General features: G+C 53.8%; 1 protein-coding gene across 3 annotated transcripts in view; it reads left to right on the plus strand.

Moving 5' to 3' along the window:
* The first annotated feature begins 5,418 nt into the window (after positions 1-5,418).
* Positions 5,419-21,541, plus strand: part of TWIST2 (twist family bHLH transcription factor 2) — a 37,753-nt gene continuing 21,630 nt past the window's right edge. Inside the window, exons 1-3 of one of the 3 annotated variants that reach the window (XR_004985071.2) lie at positions 5,419-6,117; positions 14,130-14,294; positions 14,452-14,682. Coding sequence is in view for 2 of the 3 variants with exons in the window: in XM_036421885.2 (XP_036277778.1) it covers positions 5,592-6,074 (483 nt within the window). In the remaining variant the exon portion in view is untranslated. Of the gene's footprint in view, positions 6,118-14,129; positions 14,295-14,451; positions 14,683-21,541 lie in introns of those variants that run through there. The other 2 variants (XM_036421885.2, XM_036421884.2) reach the window with 2 other exon arrangements.

Below are 21,541 nucleotides of genomic sequence, written 5' to 3' on the forward strand. Positions count from 1 at the left end.
CTCTTTAATGGCAATTTCAATGAAAAATGATGGCTTGCACATACTTGTTTACTTCTGCTCTCTCCCTTAAATTCATCTAAAATTGTACTACGGGAACCAAAAAAGCAAAAAACAAAACAAAACAAAAACAGACAAACAAACAAAAAAACAACAACAGGGAAGGAGTTGACAGAGGTACCTGGGGAAGTGGAAGGAGGCTAAGGAGGGTGACCAACTCCAGGACACAGCAGCCAGAGGACACCACAGAGAGGAGCGTCCTCACCTCAGTCAATGTCAGGAGCAGTCGCTTCTCTTTGTCCCACTCCACGGGGCTAGCCCTCCCTCTGTGGGGGAAGGAGTGAAGCTACTCGGGACAGTTTGAGCTGGAGAGAGCTCAGGCTGGGGGCACCAGCAGCACAGAGAGGAAATGTGCGGGACTGTGTGAGCACAGGGTGAGCCTGAGGAAATCCACGCTCTGAACGACAAGAGCTCTGCCGAGGCCTCTCCCCGCCACTCCCCGCTTGGCGCCCAGAACCCTGGGGCCAGGCTGATGTCCCAGAACGGGACATGGGAGAATCCCCTCTGGAGAGAGCGGCCAGCCACAAAGAAAAGTGGACAAATACTAGTGACCGGGGTTGCCTTCCCGCCCCCATATAACGGGCTCCCCAGCTCATCATCTTAAAGTAAGTCTATGGATGACAACAGCCCCCTTCACTAACACACACACACACACACACACACACACACACACACACTCAGAGCTGCCCATCAAATTTTTTAATGCCAAGCTCTTGACATTACACTGTTGGCCATGTGACTTACATTAGCTTTTGGGACATTAAGCAAATATGACACCAAGGACGGCCTGACAGCTGTGCATTACCCCTTGCCCTTTGACCCGTGGTTGGAGTCTGGAAACCACAGAGAGAAACAGTGTACGCCATCCTGCCGGAGAAGCCACGGGGCCCTGGCCAGCAGCCTTCCGACCACCCACCTGTGACTGAGCCATCTCAGGTAGAGCCATGAGATGACCGCAGGCACAGGTGACACTAGGCAGGATGTTAGGAAACCCACCCTGCTGGGCACAGTGCCACCTGCCAGCCTGCGGAACGGCGAGCAGATGGAGGGGGTGGCTGGTGACGTGACGGAGGAATCTGAGACAGACTTAGAGGATGTGAGGACATAAGCCACATGGTTATCTGGCTGGCAGAAAGCTCCAGGGGGGCCCTCGCAGGGGCATGATGGGAGGCCAGCGGGACCGAGCCTGGGACAGGAGGCAGAGCCAGAGGGGACAGTATATCATAGAAGGGAGTAGGCCTTCAGGTCCTGGTCAAGAGAGGTTTTTACACCAAGAGAGATGAGCCCTTTCCAGGTCCTGAGCAGGGGACGGGCCCAATAGACCACATCCCTACAACGCCATTCAACCTGTCCCAGGATGTGCCCTGGGTTTCCTGGAAACATCACCTGAGCAGCAGGTGGGGTGACTGGGCAGGAATCCTTCCCAGGTGCCTCAGGGCCTCACCACAACGGCCGTGCCTCTCGTTTGGTGATGAGTTACTGGGATGAGGTTGCAAAACAGTGATGCAGCCATGCTACCCTTTAGCCTCCATCTGTTACCCGGAGCACACCTGTGGAGCAAACGCTTTCCAACAACTCATGTCCCTCTGGGTATAACTTGGTAAGGAAGGCTGATCATGTCATGTGCTTGAGCCTTTCCTTCTGCTTACCAAGTTTTAGAACCCTGAGTCAGTTTTCAATGATCAGCCAAAGGTGACCCATAAGTGTTTTACTTGATGGATGTTATAAACTGCCGGGTTTTTACCACAGCCCATGGGTCTGTCCTTTACAGTCACAGTTCTTATGCAGATACTCATCCCTCGCCTTCTTTGGCCTATGGAGACACCTTTAGGTTTGTTCCCGAGTCTCTCCGACATGGTCCCAGGAGTCACCGAGAGCTTCCTGGCTTTCTGCATAATAGGTGCTCCGGGCTTATCTCGTGCGTTTGTCCCAGACTGTGAGCCAGCCATTTCTTCAAGGGGGTGGGGTGGAGTATGATCAGTCTGGACACTGCAGTGCTGTCACTGGGTCGCCCAACGCTGCTGGTCTTTTCGGTGGCCAGGGCCAGGAAATACATTGTTTAAGAGAGAACATGCCATGAGTTCATACTGATCTTTCAACAAATTCAGAACCCCATGGCCTTACTTAACTTTCTTCACTTTTCCCATATATCTCTATTCTTTCAGGCTGGAAATCTTGATTCCCAAAGAGAGAAACATAATTACTTATTTGCTTTAACGTACAGTTTCAGGATAACAACAGCAATATTGTTACAAAAATGTGAATGCAGTTAATACTGCTTACACCTTTTTTGTAAAATTTTTCCCCCCTTTAGAGTATGTCCCAGTAGAAGTGTATAGTCAAATTATAGTGTTTTAAAGCTCTTCTAAATTATTTCTGTCTGCAAGGTTAAGCCACCAAACTGATGCAAAATTAGATGCATTTGTTTGACTTTGTTTTTTATTTTTTAGGGATTTCTGTTTTGTTCATTTTGACTTAATTTTCATAATTATGCATTTATATCGATTCCAAAAATCAAGTCTGTAAGTTTTCTGTGGAGAAGCCAGGCTTCTGCCTCAGCTCCTACACCCTGCTCTCTCCCATTCTCCTTATGCCATGGTTGAGCCTTCCTATTGTTTTTTTTTAATCTCTTACATTGTTGTGCTTGTGTTCATTGAGATTTGGTATAAATCCCAAGCCAAAAAATATCACGGTATGAGTTTGTGGTAAGAACCACCTTGATCAAGTCTTAAAGGCATTTATAAGTGTGTGTGCAAGGCCAGCATGAGCTATGCGTGACAAACGTGAGTGATGTCAAGGAGACAGCACACCCTCCAGGTCACAGTCAGAGTCAGGGTGTCTCGATTGGGGTCTGCTGCAGAGAACGGGACTCACACTGGCTGGTTCATGCAGGAAACAACTCGTCAGAGGTCCTGGTAGAATCACGTGGAGCTGAGTGAACAGGCTCCGGGTAGGGCTTTGGGGATTGACTTCCGAGCTGCACTGCAGACTGGAGCATCAGGAGGATGAGGGTTCCAGAAGTGCCCCGAATAGAGAAGCTGCTGCTCCCAGTTCCCAGCTGTGCCATTGCCGCTGAGCTCCACTCAGAAGATGCATGTTCATACCTTTCCTCCAGATCACTGACCAGACACTAGGACCTGGCAGTGGGGGTGGCCCCGCCTCCCTTCCGCACCCACAGAGTGCATCCTACAGACCGGGGGTGCCAGGGTCTGAGGAAGGCCATTTTGAGCGTCCCATCCCCTGCAATTCAGAGAGCAACAATAGGGGAAGGATGGAAAAAAAAGAGAGTGGGCACCCACCACTGGGTATAAGGAGAGAAATGTCGTGGTACCATTGCCCTGTGCGCAACGGCAGAGCCAAAATAGAGAAGGCCTGTCATATGCCTTCCTGAACCATCATTCAAGGAGAAATCTTTCAAGGGGAATCTTGCCTGCCTGTGATGCCAGCCCTTTCCAAGGGCACCTGCACCATATCGCTGTAATTTAGGCTCCTAGTCCTGACTCCAGGAAGTGCTCTGATGCTCGTCACCAGCAGGAGAGGCAGACACAGGGGCGGGGAGCGGGTCTCGCAGAGACAGGCTTCCCTCCTCCCTGAAGCTCCTGGTGGGTGGGGGAGGGATGTCATTGGGGCATTTGAGCTGGACAGGCAGCGGGGTCTAGGTCCTAGAATCCAGGGACACATGGAGTTAGGAAGGAGCAGCAGGCCCTGCTGTTGGCTCTGAGGAGCAGGAGCACACTCCGAAAGGCAGACCCATGGAGAGGGAGAGGCCCAACGCTCAGGACGGACGTGTCCCAGCGCCGAGGGACCACAGGGGAAAGGCTCCTCGCCTTTTTGTTCCTGAAATTTTTATTTTAGCATTTTAAAGAAAGGGCTATCAGAAAGCTATGATGCTGCGCTGGATAAACCGCGGCCTTCCCAGAGTGGGGATGGGGAGTAATCAGGAGCGGGGCAGGGCGGCCCCAGAGCACCCTTCAGCGATAGGATTGCGAAGCCCGCGGGTCAGGAAAAAACCAGAAACCATTAGCCCTGCCGGGCAGCCAGGCTTGTGTGAAGGCTGCTCTCCTCTGGCCGTCTGCTGGGGAAATGTCCGCTTGAACAGCCGGCCAGCACACACCGCCCTGCTCTCCTCTGGCCCAGGCGAGCGCTCTGCAGCCCCGAGTTCAACTCCAATAAAAGGGCCCGGCCCGCCCTTGATCTCGCGGCTTGCCTGACAGCCCTGCTCAGGCCCCGGCCTAATTGAGCTCGGGTCACCTGGGAATAGGTTCAAAGCATCGGAGCCAGTAAACCACCTCCAGGCCTCGAGCCAGAGCGGCCTGGGGAACAAAGACCCCCCCACCCCCCGCCCCAACCACTTCAAACGGGCCGGCGCTCGGCGTCCAGATGGCGCAGGGCCGGGGTCCCCGGTGTCGCCCGCGGAGAGCGCGCCCTGAGCTCCCGCCGCCCCGCGCCTTCCTTCCTGCCGGAGGCCGCCCGTGCGCCCCGCACAGGGGAGGACGCAGCTGCCCACGGGCGAGGCGAAGGGGGAGCGCAGTGACGGGTCCGGCTCTGAGACCTAGCGGGCGCCCCGGCCGCACCCCGCACCGGCCCCCGGCCCCGGGGCAGGACGGCGCGGGTTGGCGCGGAGGGCACCAGCGCCTCCCGCAGAGGCTGGCTGTAGCCCTGAGGTTTTGGGGCGCTCAGGAGGAGGGTGCGCCAAGGGGTCGGAGCCACGGCTCCCCCAACAAGGTGGGCTGAGAACCAGTTTCCCCTTCCCGCAAGGCCTGCTGCGCAGAGCGGCCGGCGACCGCAGAGGCCCCCCAAGGTGCATGGGTGGGGAGCCGCATCTCCAAGGGCGCCCGAATGGCCCCTCGCCGGAGGCGCCGGGACCCCTGCCCGCGCTGGTTCCAGACTCAGGCCGAATGTACAGGCCACCCCGAGTGCCCGCTGCGCGCCCAGGGGCAGCCAGGCGCGCACAGGCCCCGGCGCCCCGGGGGCTCCCGCCCCATCCTCACCTCCTGGGCGCGCATCGAGGGTCAGACTCGCCACCGGCGCCCCTCGCGCCCCGGGGAGACCCCGCCGCCCGGCGGGCCTGTCTCCACGTGAAGGAGCGGACAAAGCGGGGTCGGCGGAGCCCAGGGCGCGGGCAGCCGGAGAGGGGCCAGAGCCCGCCCGGGTGGAGGTGCGGGCGGCGCGGCGCAGGCCGGCCCCGGGGTGCCCGCCGCGGTCGGGGAGGCCGAAGGGGGAGGCAAAACTGAAAGCGCCGCCGGAGGGGGGCGGGGGCGGGCGGCGAAGGCCCAGAACTTGCCCGGCCCCTGGCCGCGGCGGCCAATCAGCGCGCCGCTTCTGCTCCTGACAACTATTTAGCCACCCAGCCCCGGCTAGAGTTTCCAAAAAGTTACAATAACTTCCTCTCCCGGAGACCTCGGTTTTGCACGAGCCGGCCTTGAAACCAGAGACTCCGGGGGAGCGTGCGCTCCGGCGACCGACGCGGGCTCGGCCAGCGGCGCGCGCTCGGCGCCCAGCGCCCCCGGCCCCACGCGCGCTGGGCGGGCGCCATGGAGGAGGGCTCCAGCTCGCCCGTGTCCCCCGTGGACAGCCTGGGCACAAGCGAGGAGGAGCTCGAGCGGCAGCCCAAGCGCTTCGGCCGGAAGCGGCGCTACAGCAAGAAGTCGAGCGAAGATGGCAGCCCGGCCCCCGGCAAGCGCGGCAAGAAGGGCAGCCCGAGCGCGCAGTCCTTCGAGGAGCTGCAGAGCCAGCGCATCCTGGCCAACGTGCGCGAGCGCCAGCGCACCCAGTCGCTCAACGAGGCCTTCGCCGCGCTGCGCAAGATCATCCCCACGCTGCCCTCGGACAAGCTCAGCAAGATCCAGACGCTGAAGCTGGCCGCCAGGTACATAGACTTCCTCTACCAGGTCCTGCAGAGCGACGAGATGGACAATAAGATGACCAGCTGCAGCTACGTGGCCCACGAGCGCCTCAGCTACGCCTTCTCCGTGTGGCGCATGGAGGGCGCGTGGTCCATGTCCGCCTCCCACTAGCGCCCGACGCGCCACCCACGTCCGGACCGGCCGGCGCGCCAGGGTAGGTGCTGCGCTCGCGTGGGGCGCCCTCCGCCGAGGGGGGCGGGTGGATGGCGGGACCTGCGCATCCCTTCCCCCGGAGGCGCGATGGGGAGCCCTTTTCCTCTTAGCCACAGACGGGAGTCGGTTGGGGAGCTCCCCTGTCTGTCCCAGGGGCGCCCTGGGGCCTTTTACAAACTCAGATGCAGAGTGTCCATCCGAGAAGGGCAGACTGGCAATGGTCGCATTTTCCATTCTTGGGGTCTGTGGGTGACTTTGGGGGGAGTGAGCATCAGAAGAACCGCCTGGGGGGGGTGGCCAGAGGCAGAGAGGTGGGGACCAGCTGCCCTTTGGGTCCCTCCTAGTAGTGGCGGTCGTGCAGGGTGGTGGATTCTCGCTCTTCTTGGGAAGCGAGCACCCAGGTCTCCCTGGCAGCTCTGTTCTGCGGTGGGCGGGTCCGGTGGGCGCCGGGGTGCGCACCCTGGGCCCCCAGGTTTGCCTGGAGAGGGCTGGAGGACGCTGCCCCGTGCTGGGGGCTCCGCGGCCGGGGTAGCCCAGGAGCCGGCGGTGCCCTGGTGCACTGAGTGCGGAGGGTGGGCGAAGGCGGATGCGCGCAGACCGCAGCGCGGTGGCCAGGGCTGACACCGCTGCTGGGAACCCCGCTCCCCGCTGGCAGGTGGAGCGGGGCTCGGAGCTGGGAGCCTCTGTTCCCAGCCTTGAACCTGCTCAGTCTAAGAGGGGGCTCTGCCCCTGCGGCTTCCCCGCGTCCAGCCTGCGAAGAAGCGTCGTGGTCCTGGCGGGGAAACAGGCTTGAGGGGAAGGAGGGCCGGTTCCGTGCGAGTCGGTCCCGCGGGAGCGGGAGCAGGTACAGGGGACGCAGCTGCCAGGAGCCCCAGAGGAGTCCTCCTCTGGAAGAGCGTTCAGGGGCCGCCGGCGCCTTTTCACCAGACACTTTGGAAGTCCCTTCAGGAGAGCTCTAATCGCGGAGGCGCCGCCTTTCCAGAGGACTCCGGGCTATGGCTCCCAAGGGCCATGGAGGGGTGCAGGATTTATTTGGGGGGGGGATGTTTAAAAAAATCCTCCCTACTCTGTATGTTTAGTTTCTTGCTCACCTTGCAATGTTTTCTTATAAAAGTCTCTGCTTCGCACAGAAGGAATTTAGATCACCCAGGAGCGAGCAGCCGCCCACTCTCCCAAACAGATCTATTTCTTTTTTTATGTGGTTCTGTAATATCTGCAAATGCGTTTGTTGTGCCCACGAAAAGCTGATGTAGCTCAGTTGGATTTTATTTTGTGTGTTTTGTTTCTGTGCCACAGAGAATTCTGTGATAGAGCCCTCGAAAGTAAAGACCGGTTTATAGGTCTTTAACAACGAATTTCAGCAGAGAATAACTTATGGGAAACGGCTCCTATCTTTGTCAAAAGCAGATGGAAAGTGTCTCAATCACATATTTCTCTGGGAAAGAGGGTTTGGATTGGCTGAGGACTGAAATGCTGCAGTGGGATAATACATTAATTCTGGGTTTTGCTGCCTAAATTATGAGCTCCCATTAGTCAATTCCATTTACCCTTTAGACCATCCATAGTTTATAGCACAGATGAAATACGAACAAACAGATGAGGAATGTCATCTTTTAAAAATATACACACATAGCTTTGTTTAAGGAAAATGCCAACAGAATTTTCGTTAAGACTTTCCTCCAGAAAATTATTGAAAACAAATATCAGGAGAGATATACCTCGATGCAGAATTTAGTAGGGTCATTTAAAATTCATTACAAAATAACTGCATTCCTAACACTGACATAGATCACAGTGAAAGATTATATAAAAACAAAAGGCAGTACTTGTAATCAGTAAATGATAAGTGTTAAGAGTTTGTTTTGGGGGAAAAATCCTTAAAATGTAACAGATAACACATTGAGCTGGAGAGCAAATGATCTCTATGGGGCCCAATTATTGATATTTTTATAAAATTGAATCTAATTGACCAGTTTCTTCAAGTAGATAGATACCCACCCTGCCTGAGAAGAGGGGGTATGCAGGTATTCTTGATTTAGGAATAATCTGGGCACACCTTGGGTGTACTTGCCGGGCATATGAAGCAAAAACGTTGTCTCCTTTTTGCTTTGAACCCATTAGTCTTTATGAGAGTAATCAATCACCATTGGTCTGATTTCCTGAATATGTTGCTAAATGCCCTTTGTTATTTACCTGTAACATTTAAAAGAAACACTAGTTATATGTATTACCAAAGAATTTCTAGACTTTCAGGAAATGGTATGTGATTTTAATTTCTAATGTGAGATGTTTTCACATATGTATACATAATTTTTAAAAAACCGTGTCTATGTGAATAGCAGCAATGATAAAGAAGTCTAAATTGCCCCTTGCTATAGAGACACAGGAAGTCATACGGCTGGTGCTGATATTTTCCCTGACTTTCTTCTTTAGCCTGGCATTTGAAAACACAGACAGACAATAAATCAGCAGTCTTTAGACAATCAGCTGGGTTCATGTAATGGAAAACTCTCAAAGGAGGTTTCAGTATTTTCACGAAATGCCTGCGCTTCAGGAGCAGGGTCTGCGGCGCTGGTATGGCGGGTATATGGAGGTGACGATTACTTATCGGACATGGCCCCTTTTGTTCTGTTTTTTGGCTAAAGAAAACATCTTCTCTAAGTTCTGCAAAGTATGTGCAGATTTTTAGTGGGTTACCATACTCTGCAAACTAATTTTTCTCTGAGAACTGGTAGTTACTTTGAAGGGCAGAGTACTACCCTCACAGTATCCAGTATGTGCAAGACTTTCCCTCCTTCCTGTAAATTCACTTCTTGGAGGTGTTTGCTAACTGCTATAATTGGATTGCTAGCTGGTTTCAAAAGAAAATGAATTCCTCGTGGAGAACGGAAATGCAGAATTTCAGTAGAGCTTTTGATTGGTCAGAGGAAGCAGAGTGAAAGACTGAGCTACCTGAATTATACGCGATGTTTCCTTATAAAATACACATCGGTAAGATCCAGTGTAGGGAGTTGACCTCAGTCATGTGGCTATTGTTCCCTTGAATGTCAGTAGAACGGCTGGCGGTCCATTGGGCCAGAGTAGGGGCTGGAGGATGGCCGTTTGAGGTCCATTGAAATATAGTCCTGTACTGAGCTTTACTAAAAGCTGCATATTTTCAGACAAGGCTTGAGCCTGAAAAAAAAACCTGAGTTTTCATCATCCCCACTTCACTGTATCCCGGACAGACGGCACTGATGCCGGATTCCTTTTGCCTGGCAAGAAGCTCATAAAGTAAACTCTGTGAGCCGAGCACTATAACTCATAGTTTTAGTTTAAAGCTGGGTTTAAAAAAACAAATATTTTAATAAGCCAATTTTAAAGGCTGAACTTTTATGACAGTTTTTAAGCTTCGTGTATATATTCATCTATTCTCACTGGTGTCTTTAAAACCCATGAATGCACGCTGGAATGTCTGTTTATATTTGTGTCTTTTCATGGGAAAGGATAAATGTGCTGCAAAAGGCAAACCAAAGACAAAGCCCTGCACCAGCGGAGAGTTCACGAATGAGGCAATAAAACTCCAAGATGAGATGAACGTGTGACTGTAGCCAAGGAACAGAAAGCCATAAAGAAGCAATAGCATCTAAGAGAGATAGACAGGGGTGCAGTCAAGATGAAATACTAAAAGCAGAAACTGCTTAACAAGGTGTTCCACGTGGCCACCTGAGGCTGTGCACGTGACAGGGTTGTATGGGAAGGAACACACACACACACACACACACACACACACACACACGGTGCATGTAAAATTGGAGAAAGTGGAACAGGGTCTGGAGATGGCGTAATGTCAGCCTTCTGGCTGTGACATTGGAGGGAGGACTGCAAGGTATTAGCCCTGGAGAAACTGAGTGATGAGGGTGATGGGATCTCTCTGTGTTATTTCTTACAACTTCAGGTGAATCTGCAATCATCTCAAGTAAAAAAATTTAAAAGGTTATTCCACAAGGAATAATTTTTTTTCTACATTCAAATGACCAAGTTACAATACCTTATCTCAGAGTAATAGACTAAAAATACGCTTTGAGAAAATATCCCTTTTTCCTGATGTCATTTGTATTGTTACTCTTCTTTTCGGAACATGAGGAATCTCAACATGTTTCCAATATTTAATCAATCAGAAGTGTTTCTTTGTAATTCTTTAAAGAGTAGAATTCCAGAAATCTGACAAAAATACCAAGCAATATTTGTTCCTATTCTAATAAAGAATATTTTTTTTCCCAAAGAAATATTAGGAAATCCTTACCTGAAACTGGCACATTTGCTTTTAGCTAGTTGACTTACATCAGACACATACTCTGTTAAAGGCACGGATTCACAAAAATTATTCACTGCGCAGTGTAGACTCTAAAGGTTTAATATTCGGAGCCACACACAGTTAGAAGGAGGGGGGAGAGAGAAAAAAAGAGAGAGATCAAATCCTCAATTCAGTCATGATTATTTTAAATTAATATTTGTTTGTCCTGGGAACACATTTGTATTTGGTTCAGCAGTAAACCTCGGAGTGCAATTTAGTTACATTAAGTGTGCCTACTTTCATGTTAGCTGGAATGAGATGCAGGGACATGGGACGGGAGAGCAGTGTGATTTTCCTGCTGAGGTAAACCCGGACACAGTGGGATTTTTCTCCAGTGATTACTACTAACGGTTGTCATGTTGAAAGGAGGCTTGACTCAGAAACTGGGAAAGCCGGCATGTAACTTCATTCTGACCAGAGAGGCATTTTTAGTGGTTAGTTGAAAATAGAGTCATTTTGAATCAAAACAGTGTTTTACATGTTTTGAATACCTATATTATTTTATCCGCAACGCGGCTGCTTGGAATCGCACGCTCCTGTGATTGTGGGTAAGGAAGCACATGAGGGGTCTGAGCGCGCGCTGTCTACGGAGGCTGTTCGCTGTTCACCCGTTTCTCATCGGGATGCCTTTGTTATCTGACCAGGGAACGAGCCCGAGGACTAGCTTCTCATGACACCTCCTGTGGAATTGTAATTTTACTTCTCAAGTCCTGAGAGCAATGCCTTTCCCGTCAGGCACGACCCTCCTTCCTTTAGGTCAGAATTTCTTCATCAATTAAAGGAAGGGCAGGGTTGAACCCAGAGAGCTTTCAGTTTTCAAATTCATTTATTCTGGAAAATATCACTTCCTTTTAGCTCACATTCGGCATTAAAAAAAAAAAAAAAGAAAGAAAAGAAATAGCCACAGGATCTTTGGGGGGCTTGTAAATTCAGTGATGTTGTCTGGCCTTGGATTCGTAGTGCTCACTGTTTAATTCCATGGCGAGCTCACATTTGTTTTTCTGGCTGTGCAGGTCTGGTGTGTGACTGACGGGAAAGATCTGGGCAAAAACCTTGATTTTTATTAACCCTTTGATGGTGACCAAGCATCAGACCCCAACTGCACGGCTGAGGTTTGTGGGGTGGTCGCCCCCAGAGCCCTTCCCAAGTGCCCGGCCGCGCAGCTCTGACCGGACACAGAGGGCTGGCCTCTGGCTTGTAGAGGGGAGGCATCGGGAGCCATTATGGACTTCCCCATGGAGAGCGGATGCCCACACTTTTGTCGTGAATGCTGCTTCTCTGTGCTATACAAGTAAACTGCCCGGAGCCTTTCTGTTAAACTCCCTGGGAGTATGTCTCTCTTCTCGAGAGTTCGAGAGCTTTCTGCCTGCTTCAGAGGCAAGGGGGGGGGGGGCTCCCGGAGAGGCAGCTTGTAAAAGAAACACACTCCCTAAAAGAAAACACGGCCTGGGTTTACAGCCGGACTCGGCGGCCGCGGCGGTTCTTTGTGTGTTCCACTCCGAACATTCTGTAAGTCACAATGCAAACAGGCGGCGTGCTCCTTCAGCCATGAGATCTGGAAACAAATGTCGAGCTGCTCTTCCCCTCTGGGAACTGCAGTGCTCCCAGGAGCGTTGGTTTGCAGGCGTGCTGAAGGCTCAGAAGTGAAAAGCCTCGGGCTCTGTGTGACTTTCCGGACCTGGGGGTGCAAAGGTGCCTGTCCCCTCGTCCTCGCCTCCCCTGCCTTTAACGTGGAGCAGCAATAGCCAGGCGAGCAGCCCTGCAGGGTTAGCAAGATCTACACCCTCCCTGGGTCAATTCCGGAGAGGCTGTGTGAAGTTAAAATCCTGTTTTAATGAGATTGCCTCGGTAACACACCTAAGGCACTGGTCACGTTTGGGAATGCCCCGGTCCCTGCCCGTGGGGAAGGGACGGAGGAAGTGTCTCTGTTCGCCTCATTGGGTTGGACTGATGAACAACGTCTTCATTGAAGAGTAACGAATTGACATCATTCCAAATTGCATGCTGCAGCGTCCATATTGGTTCCAATGAGGTTTCCGAATGCACCCAGCACCTGCCTCCTCATCTCCTGATACCTGTGAGGAGGAGGGGCCTCCAAAGAGCAGGATCTGACCCTTTGCGCACCCTGTCTGTCTGGAGAGTGGTTCTTCTCCAGACACCCTTCCCTGCCCCGCGAGCTCTCGTCTTTTATTCTTCTTCTTGTTGTTGTTAACCAAGGTCCATGGGGAGTTTTGCATGACTAGTAAGTAACAAAGAATGAACACAAAGCCCAGCATCCGATCCCAGCACCATCACACAGGGGGTAGCATGCCATCAGGATGCTCCGAGCCCAGGGTTTCTGGGATTTCTGGGCAGCTCGGGAATAGATGCGCCCCACATGCGTGCTTGGTGAATCCTTGTTACTATTTTCTAAGAAAATCCTTCCACTGATACTAGAATGGAAGTGCCCCAGGGGTATCTGCCCTAGGAACCGGTGTGGTGTTTGTGATGATTTCTCTTGTGCAAAAGGACCTGCTCTGAGGATCACCTGCCCCCACGTGGCTCGTGTGGGGACTCCGGGTGTGTCCAGGTCCCTCTGGTGTCATTGTGTAACCAAGAGTCACACAGCGAGATCTTTTAAGGGAAAAATTAACTTGAGGCTGTTTTGCTGGGTGTTGCCAGTTCCAAAACCCTCTCTTAGACTATTTTTTTTTTTTGAGGGTAGAGATTTTATTTTAATTAAACAATAATCAAAAGTCATGGACTACGATGCATTTACCTGCTCGTTTCAACTACTGCTATTATGCTGTATCCATCTTTGTTTTATTACATTCCGCAAATGAACCGTTTCACAGAATTTCATTGTCAGTCAATGCAATCTCCTTGTGTGTCTCCAGTGACCCTGTTAACCCATCATTTACAATTTATAACACGAAAACGGTAATTTCCTCAGGAGTGACAAAGTAAAAGAGGAAACTAGGATGTGGCCAGGAAAAGGGGCGTGTGGAGACTTTCACAAGGAATGGGCAGTCGAGGGGACGCAGGCTCGTAGGCAGCCTGTCCCTCCCTCTGCTACCTGCGACAGGGACGGCCTCTCCCTCCGGCCCCTCAGACACACGGAGGACAGAGGCTTATCCGGACAAGCGCCCTGCCTGCCTCCCCGGAAAAATTCCAACAGGGCGGTCACTTGGGCCATGGTGACTTGACAAGGGCCCACCGTGCCTTCGCCTCTCCTTTCTTCCCAGGCCTCCAAGTTTCCCTGCAAGGGGCATCGGAGGAGCCCCAGGGGTGCCCCTGCCGGCCTGCCACAGTCACCAGGTGCTGCAGGAGCCAGAGAAGGCAGAGCCCTGAGAGCCGGTGGTCGGGGTGGTGGGGGCTGTAGGAGAAGGGTGCTGGGCTAGCCTGGGTGCTCAGTGCCCCAGAGTGACCTGGGGGGACCTCCGATGGCCGTGGCGGGGAGCGGGAGGGAAGACCCTGCGTGCTCCACCGCCCTCCTACTCCGTGGACCTCCGCGCGGACAGCCCCGGAGCTGCTCGCTGATCCGCCCTCAGGTCCCGCGGCCGAATGTCTGAGCGTGAGCCCAGCGCATCTCGGCGTTTGCCAGGGTTAATGAAAGGAAGTGATAACTCAGCATTTATTTCCTCCTCCTGGATTTCGTGGCTGCGGACATCACCCTACGTCAGATTCCTCTTTCAAAGCTTTGGCTCCTCTGAAGACGGCCGGCCTCCAGGAGAAGGCCAGCCCGCCCGCCGCGGGGTCTGCGGGGAAACAGATGAGCCTGGCTCTGCGGAGAGCCAGAGACCACGTGTCCATCCTGCAGAGCATCCTCCTGAGTGCACGGCGACAGCCTGCGACCTCCGCAGGTGACAGGCCTGCTCCCCGTCTCCTTCCCGAGAAGCGTGTCCCTGTGGGGAGTCTGCGTAGCGAGCGCTCGGACCACCGGCCTGTGGAGTACGTTGTTGGAACATTAGAGCAGCTAGAGCTGAGTGCTAATTGCATAGTTTCACTTTTTCTAACCAGAAACAAGGAGAGGGAAAGTGAGGAGCGCCGTTGGATGCTGGTGGCTGTGCGGGCTCCGGGGCGGCCTCTGTGCTCCCCGCTGCTCCCCCCGCCACACTCGTCCACGGAGGCAGCGCAGGGCACTTGCACGTGTGACCATGTGCTGTGGCTGGGACTCTCCACCAGGGATTTTGCAACGTGTTGAAGTCATTGTTTCCAGAATAAACCATGTGTCATTCTTTCCCTCAGTAATGAGCATCTGTGTGATGGAGCATGTGTCTATTTTGGGAAATTTTAATGAGACAGAAGCCAAAGGCTGTTTGTTGCCTTTGTAGGAGCAGGCCAGCCTCCCCGTTAGCCTGCCGGGCGGAACCTGTTGTCTTGTGTCCAGGGCATCCGTTCTCCGAAGCAAGACTCCACGGACGTTGGCCATGGCGTGGACAGCACTTTCTCCCTCTGAGTCCTTCAATTCTGTGTGGGCTTAGGCAAAGCAAAGCCTCTCTGGGCCCCGGTTTACTGACCGATCAATCTCTAAAAGGACGTGTGAGTTGCCGAAACTGGCTTGGCCCAGTGGATAGAGTGTTGGCCTGCAGACTGAAAGGTCCCAGGTTCAATTCCGGTCAAAGGCATGTATCTTATTGCGGGCACATCCCCAGTAGGGGGTGTGCAAGAGGCAGCTGATCGATGATTCTCTCTCATCGATGTTTCTAACTCTCTATCCCTCTCTCTTCCTCTCTGTAAAATATCAATAAAATATATTAAAATAAAATAAAATAAAATAAGGACGCGTGAGTTTCGGAGAGCCCCCAGTCAGGAAATCCCTCAGCACCGGGGGCAGGGACACTCCCTCTTACTCACCTGCTTCCGCACTGGGACCCTCGTTAGTTACTCACCGTTGCCAACAGGGCAGACAACAGGAGTGCCCGTCAGCGGAGGAATGGGCACGTAGACCGTGGTGGGCCACGCGATGGACGGTCACGCCACCGGAAGGACGACGCTCACGTAGAGAAGAACCTTGAAGTCATCGCGTTAAGTGGAGGAAGTCAGACTCAGAAACCAAATAGTGTACGATTGCATTGAAATGGAAAACCCCGAACAGGCTCCAGTGGACTGGTGGTCGTCCACGGCCCAGGGTGGGGAGAGGAGAGGGACAGGGAGGGGGACATGACTGCTTAACTGATGTGGGATTTCTGCTCGGGGCCATAAGAAGGCTCTGGAACTAGCTAGGGATGGTGTTTGCACAACACTGAGGCTTAATTCCACTGACTTGTGCACTTTAGGACGGTTGAAATGATAAATTATATATTTGGGTATTTTACCACCAAAAAAAAAAAAAAAAGAAGAAAATCCTATGACTCAGCCCGGGGGCCTCTCTGGTAACCGTAGGAGGTACCATAAGCCTTCAACTTTTCTCCACTTTCCACAGATGTTATCCAGTTTATCCACATGATTCAGTGCTTATCAGATGATTCTCATTTAGTCTAGTTGTGTCTGAGTAAAAGCATTTCCTTTCGAAATCTATTTCCTAACACGTTCGTTAAAAAGCGAGCTCCCCAGACGCCTCCGTAACGCGCGGCTCCTGCTCCCCGGGATCCGAGGGGCCTGCCCGTGGTGCCTCGGGAAGCCTCTCCTGGGACTGAGTTCTCGCACCTCCGGGGTCGGGGCCGGGGCGGGAGTGCCCCCGGTTCTGTGTCTCTGCATCTGGTGGGGGTGGTCCAGGAGCCGATCACGCCCAGCAGTGGGCTCCCCAGAGCCAGACCCATCCAGAAATCCCCCAGGGCTGATTCCTGGAAAGTGGGGCTCTGGCTCTGCTGAGGGCTGGGACTGCAGCCACGCACAGTGAGTGAGCTTGTGGGTGCTGCCCCCAGAGAGAGGGTGAGGGTGACACAAACCATGCCGGGCTCAGGCGGGTTTTCTCTCCTTTGCTCTTTTCCTCGCCTCCTCTCTGCCTCCTCTCTGCCTCCCTAGCCATCTGTGTGCTAGGACCCACCTCGAGGGACGGGCACAACAGTGCCTGGCCTGTGTTTCCTGGGCCGTGCTTTAGCTCGTTCTTTTTAAAACCCCACGACCTTCCTGGCGTTGAGCAGTCAGCACTGTGGGACCCTCACAGCCACCCAAAGCGTGCGCTGGGCTTGAGGAATGCAGACAGAAGGGCCCAGGAGAACTCAGAACAGACCCCGCAGAAGCTGACCGGGCGGCCAGTGGCCTAGAGTGTGCTGTTCCCCATTCCCGGTCCTCTGGTCCCGGCAGAGACACCCGCTGGGGAGGCGGGAGGGGAGACAGACTCCCGAGAGGTGGTGGAGACAGAGGCTGGCTGCCGCCGCTCCCCTGGTTATGGTAAGTTGTGCCGTGGTCAGACCAGAGGCTGGGTCACCCCACAAGTCAGACACGTCTTGTCTTGGGGCCCATTCGTCATTGCCGCTAGTCTCCCGGCAGCTGCAGAGCCGACACACTTGGATTCATGGGTGCCGCTCAGCACATGCGCTTTCCCAGGTCACTGTCTCCTCCTTGGCCACCCTGCTGCTTAGTAACTGTGCTGGGGCTCAGTCATGTCCACTGCCTCATGCCCGGGCCCTGCAGCCAGCACACCAGTCACGACAGGGTGCATAGCAGGGGAGCTCATCCTTTGACTGTCCAGCTGGCTTCAGAAATGCCATCGAGGTGCCATGAAGTAAGCTGGTACCCTCCCACCTACCCCATCCTTCTCTGAGTCCCTGAAGCTGGCTGGGCACAGGTGTCGCCATGGTCACCCACTTTCCTTCTCCCTTAAAACATCTGCCGCCAGAACCAATAGGAAACAGGCTTCCTGGTGGGTGTCAGCGGACACCTTGGTTTTGTTCCGTTGAGGTCTCGTGGCCCCGTCTGGTGGGGACTGACTCCACAGGGTTGGAACGTAGAGGGCCGCCCGGGATGCTGTCCCACTGAATCCGATGATCATTCCGGGAACGGCTGTGTCATTTATTACTGTCACTTCACAGCCTCTGGATCCTGGAGCTGGCCTTCCAACTTATAGCAAGCAAAGTCAAAGAAAAAGAATTCCCACCACATTAAAATTGAAAGCTTCTAAATACAAAAAAAAAAAAAAAAAAAAAAAAGAGTCTGATAATCAGAATTTTACAGGAATCGGGAAGTATTTATGAAGTTTTATAGGAGATCAGTACTGTAATTAGACAGAGTCCTTCAAACTTCAAAAGAAAAAAGGCAATTGTACCGCAGGAAATAAGGGAAAATATGGACTTGCAAAAGAAGACATTCATTTGGCCAATAAATGTATAAAAAGTGTTGAACTTCAACAACCACCAAGAAATTGAAAATAAAACAGGACGACATTATGTTTTATTAAATTGGAGAAAGTATAAAGATGAGCCCCAGGATTGAGGAAGGAATCTCTTTCTCAGAGATTCTGATAGAAAAGAAACGATTTTAAAATAGGAAACACCCTTTGAGGGCTAACATTACTGCAATGTCCTGGGAAGTTGTTTGAATAAATTGTGGTTTATCCAGATGCTGGGACACGATGCAGTCAGCAAAATTTATATCATAAACAAATACTTAATAACATGAAGGGAAAGGCTACCTGGGGGCAGATCACAAGGTCTCAGGTTGAAAATTCCAAGTGTGTGCTCACTCGCGTGTGTTTGTCTCAGAGAGGTGAGAGGGAAGTCTCTAGGTCAGCGATTTTCACCCTTCTTCCTCTCGTGGCATCTTCATCCTTCTTCAACTAATTACTGAATTCTGTGACGCACCAAGAAATACATTTTTTGGTGATCCAATTTAAAAAAAAAAGGTATACTTTTGACTCATTCACACAGGACAGCTACTGTTGCATCGGTCATTGTCTTTGTTTTGTTTACAGCCAACAAAAAGAGGTCCTGGAAAAAGGTCCGGGTCCCTGGCTAACAAGGCAGGCACTGCCGTCTTCAACATTCCTGCAGCACACTGGCTGAAAACCGCTGCTCTAGATCAAAATGTCACAGAAAGATCTTCCTTTCCTTCGTATTGGTCTTACTGCTTTTCTTTCTTTTCCAAATTTTCTGCAAATGCCTGGCATGGCTTTTGAAGTTTGCGAAAACAAGCCAGTGCTTTTTGAGGAAAGAGTGGGAGTCACATCCCAGCCACCCCTTCCTCTGCGCTGTGGCTCCCTCTGCCCCAAACTCCCCAGCCCAGTCCCTCCCGGTGAGTCAGGGAGTGCTTTTGCACCTCCCACCCCCACCTCAGAGAGATGCCCTCCGGGACCTTTCTCCGGCGTGAGGCCTCTGCTTCTGACTGAAGTCATACAAGAACGAGCCTTACGGAATCCACCGTGTGTCTCCTGCAGCCCACACTGAAGGCCCTGCTTCGTCTACATGCCGTGCCTCGGATGTCAGGGAAATTCAACGTGTTCCTCCAGAACGTGGCTCCCTCAGGGACACGGGCTGGCCTCTGCACACGGCCTTGGTTACAGGACTCATCCTCCTCCCATGGGCTCGCCCTGCCCTCGTCCCCTCGTCCTCGTTTGTCTCATTTCCTTGTTCTTCTCCATGTTTTCGGGGTTACATATTCTTCAGTGTGAACCATTTCCCATCGGTGGAAGCACAGTGAACTCACTAACTCTTCCTCTACCCCTCCTCCCAGGGCAGGAGGGCAGGAGGGCAGGAGGGCAGGAGGGCAGGAGGATAGGGGAGGCAGGAGGGAGGGCAGGGGAGGGAGGAGGGCAGGAGGGAGGGCAGGGGAGGCAGCCTTGGGAGGGGTTCATACTCACCAGTCACTGGGACAAATGAAAATCCCTGCTTCCTGGCTCTGGCCTCCCGGGAGGAACGGAGGGTTCAGGACTGAAGGTGGAGATGTCCCCTTGCCCCACCCTGCGGTCAGGTCTCCAGAACCTGGCCCCTCCCCTCCTATAACATCTGAATCTCACCTGCACCTCCTGGGGACCCACCACCGTGTGTCCAGGCAGAACCCAGGCTCCGGTCTCTTCTCAGATTCTCGGGCATGTGATTTGCACTGGGCCTGCCTTCTCTCACACCCTGGCGGCACTCGCTGTGCTCTTCTGGCACGCTCTGGGAGCACGCTGGCCCCGTGACCAGTCCTCTTCAGAGAGAGGACTGAGATGTTTGTCAGGCTCCATCAGGGCCAGGAAGCGGCCGAGGTTTCGGGGGGAGGTGGGGGGAAAGGCCTGGGCCCGCACCTTCCCCGGCACCGAGCTGAGCGTTCACCCTCCATCCCGGCCACAGCTGCCGTTGGCTGCGGAGACAGCAACCATGAGGTGAAGGCCGGGTTAGTCCCCGAGTGGGCCTCCTGCATGATTCAGCCCGGGGAGCGCAGTGACTCAGAGCCATGGCTTTTGTCTTTGGCTGCAAACAAACAGAGCAGGGAGGCTTTCATGGGACGCCAGGACTCCTGGTGGAGGCAGCTCCCAGCTCCTGAGGGCCAGTCCGATCAAGACCAGATGGGACCAGGGCAGAGAGGCTGGTGCCCGCTGGGCAGAGCAGGGCCGAGAGGTTGGGGTTGGGGGTCAGGCCTTGGCTGCTCTGCAGAGATGTTGGGCCAGGGTCCACCCTGCTCTGGGGTCCACCTGCCCTGGGCCCACCTGCTTGGCCTTCATGGGTACGTGCGGAGCACGGTCCCACATCTTGAAAGCCACACCCTCAGGCTGTGCCTGTCAGGTAAACCCATAAGCAGTCTCCCTTCCCTGAGCTCCGGCTCTCTGAAGAACGGGGTCCTTGGCGGCTCCCCTCCTCGGGCCAGTAGCGTGAGGCGCGGGCAGGGCTGGGCCTGGGGGTCCGTGGAAGGGGACGGGCTCTGACAGGCCACAGGGGAGCGGAAGTGAGAGCAGGGCAGGTGGCTGGGTGGGCGGCCTCCCGTCTGGGCCTGGCTGTGAAGTGAGGTGAGGACCTCCTCCCTCTCCTCCCAAATGGCGGAGAGCAGAGAAGGAGCGGCAGAGCCGCCCTGGCCGGGAGAGCACGGGAACAAAGACGAGTGAAGATGCCGCGTGCTGGCGTGCTGACAGCTGAGCTGGACGCCGACCCTTCCCTAATCCCAGCACTTGGCAAAGAGTTATTTTAATCCCAAAAAGGGCCCCAGGAGGGGCTCGTCATCCCATTTCCCAGATGGGGAGAATGAGGGGCTGAGGTAGCTCAGCTAAAGGGTCTATGGAACAGGGGCAGACCAGGAATTGAACCCAAAACAGATTGTCCAGCAAATAAAACTGCCCTCTGTGACAGAGGGGGCCCAGCTCCTGCTGCGGGGACCCGTGTCTCCCTGGAGATCTCTGCCTCAGGGCGTTAGTGACCTCCCACACCCACAGGGCATCTCCATGGGGAGGGAGCGAGAGGCGGCCTGGGGCCTGGCTAGGCACTTGAGCATGTCCTATGCCCCGGCCCACTACTTGCAGGGGACCGAGCCAGTGCACCACTTCCCCCCACACACCTGGGCGTTTGTGTGTCAAGATTCAGGCGTTTGTGAGTCAGGAGGTGCCCGGGGCCCTGACACGGCTGGGGCACCTCCTGACCACCCACACACCACAGACCATGCCTTTGGATTTAGAGGGCCCAGGGGACCAGACGAGCCTCGGGTTGTGTGGCATTTGGAGTCTGCTGGTTTGGAGATCTTCCTGCTGCGGCATGAGGAATGCATTCCTCCTCACCCACAGACCTCTCGCTCCCTGGACACGGGCGCTGAAAGTTCTAAGCAGACTTAATGCTCTGGATCATAAGGAGCAGTCCCCCACCCACACGCCAGTGGGTGAGCAGATGCGGACCCCGAGAATAAAATGTTTCCCATCAGCACACAGTGCCCGGCGGGGGCAGGAGGCCCTTCCTCCTGGCCTGTCTCTCGGGCCCTGCTCACAGCCAGGCACCTGCGCAGGGTCGCAGGAGGACCCCATTTCCCTAACGACAGACAGAACTTACGCTGTGTCTGTGGTACAAACACACACTTTCTCTTGCGACAGGAAGGGCCTGTGTTGTATAATTCCCTGGCTGCCCTCCGGGGGACACTCCTGGCAACTTGGGGCTCCTGGGTTTGCTGAGCACAGAGCCAGCCTCATCTTATAGGACCTTTTCCATCCTAGAAGCCAGTGTAGTTTGCAGAAAGGGAGCTATGAAGTTGGAAGAACACACCTGAATTGCTC

This window comes from Pipistrellus kuhlii, unplaced genomic scaffold (assembly GCF_014108245.1).
Source record: "Pipistrellus kuhlii isolate mPipKuh1 unplaced genomic scaffold, mPipKuh1.p scaffold_m20_p_7, whole genome shotgun sequence".
In the NCBI taxonomy this organism is placed as follows: Eukaryota; Metazoa; Chordata; class Mammalia; order Chiroptera; family Vespertilionidae; genus Pipistrellus; species Pipistrellus kuhlii.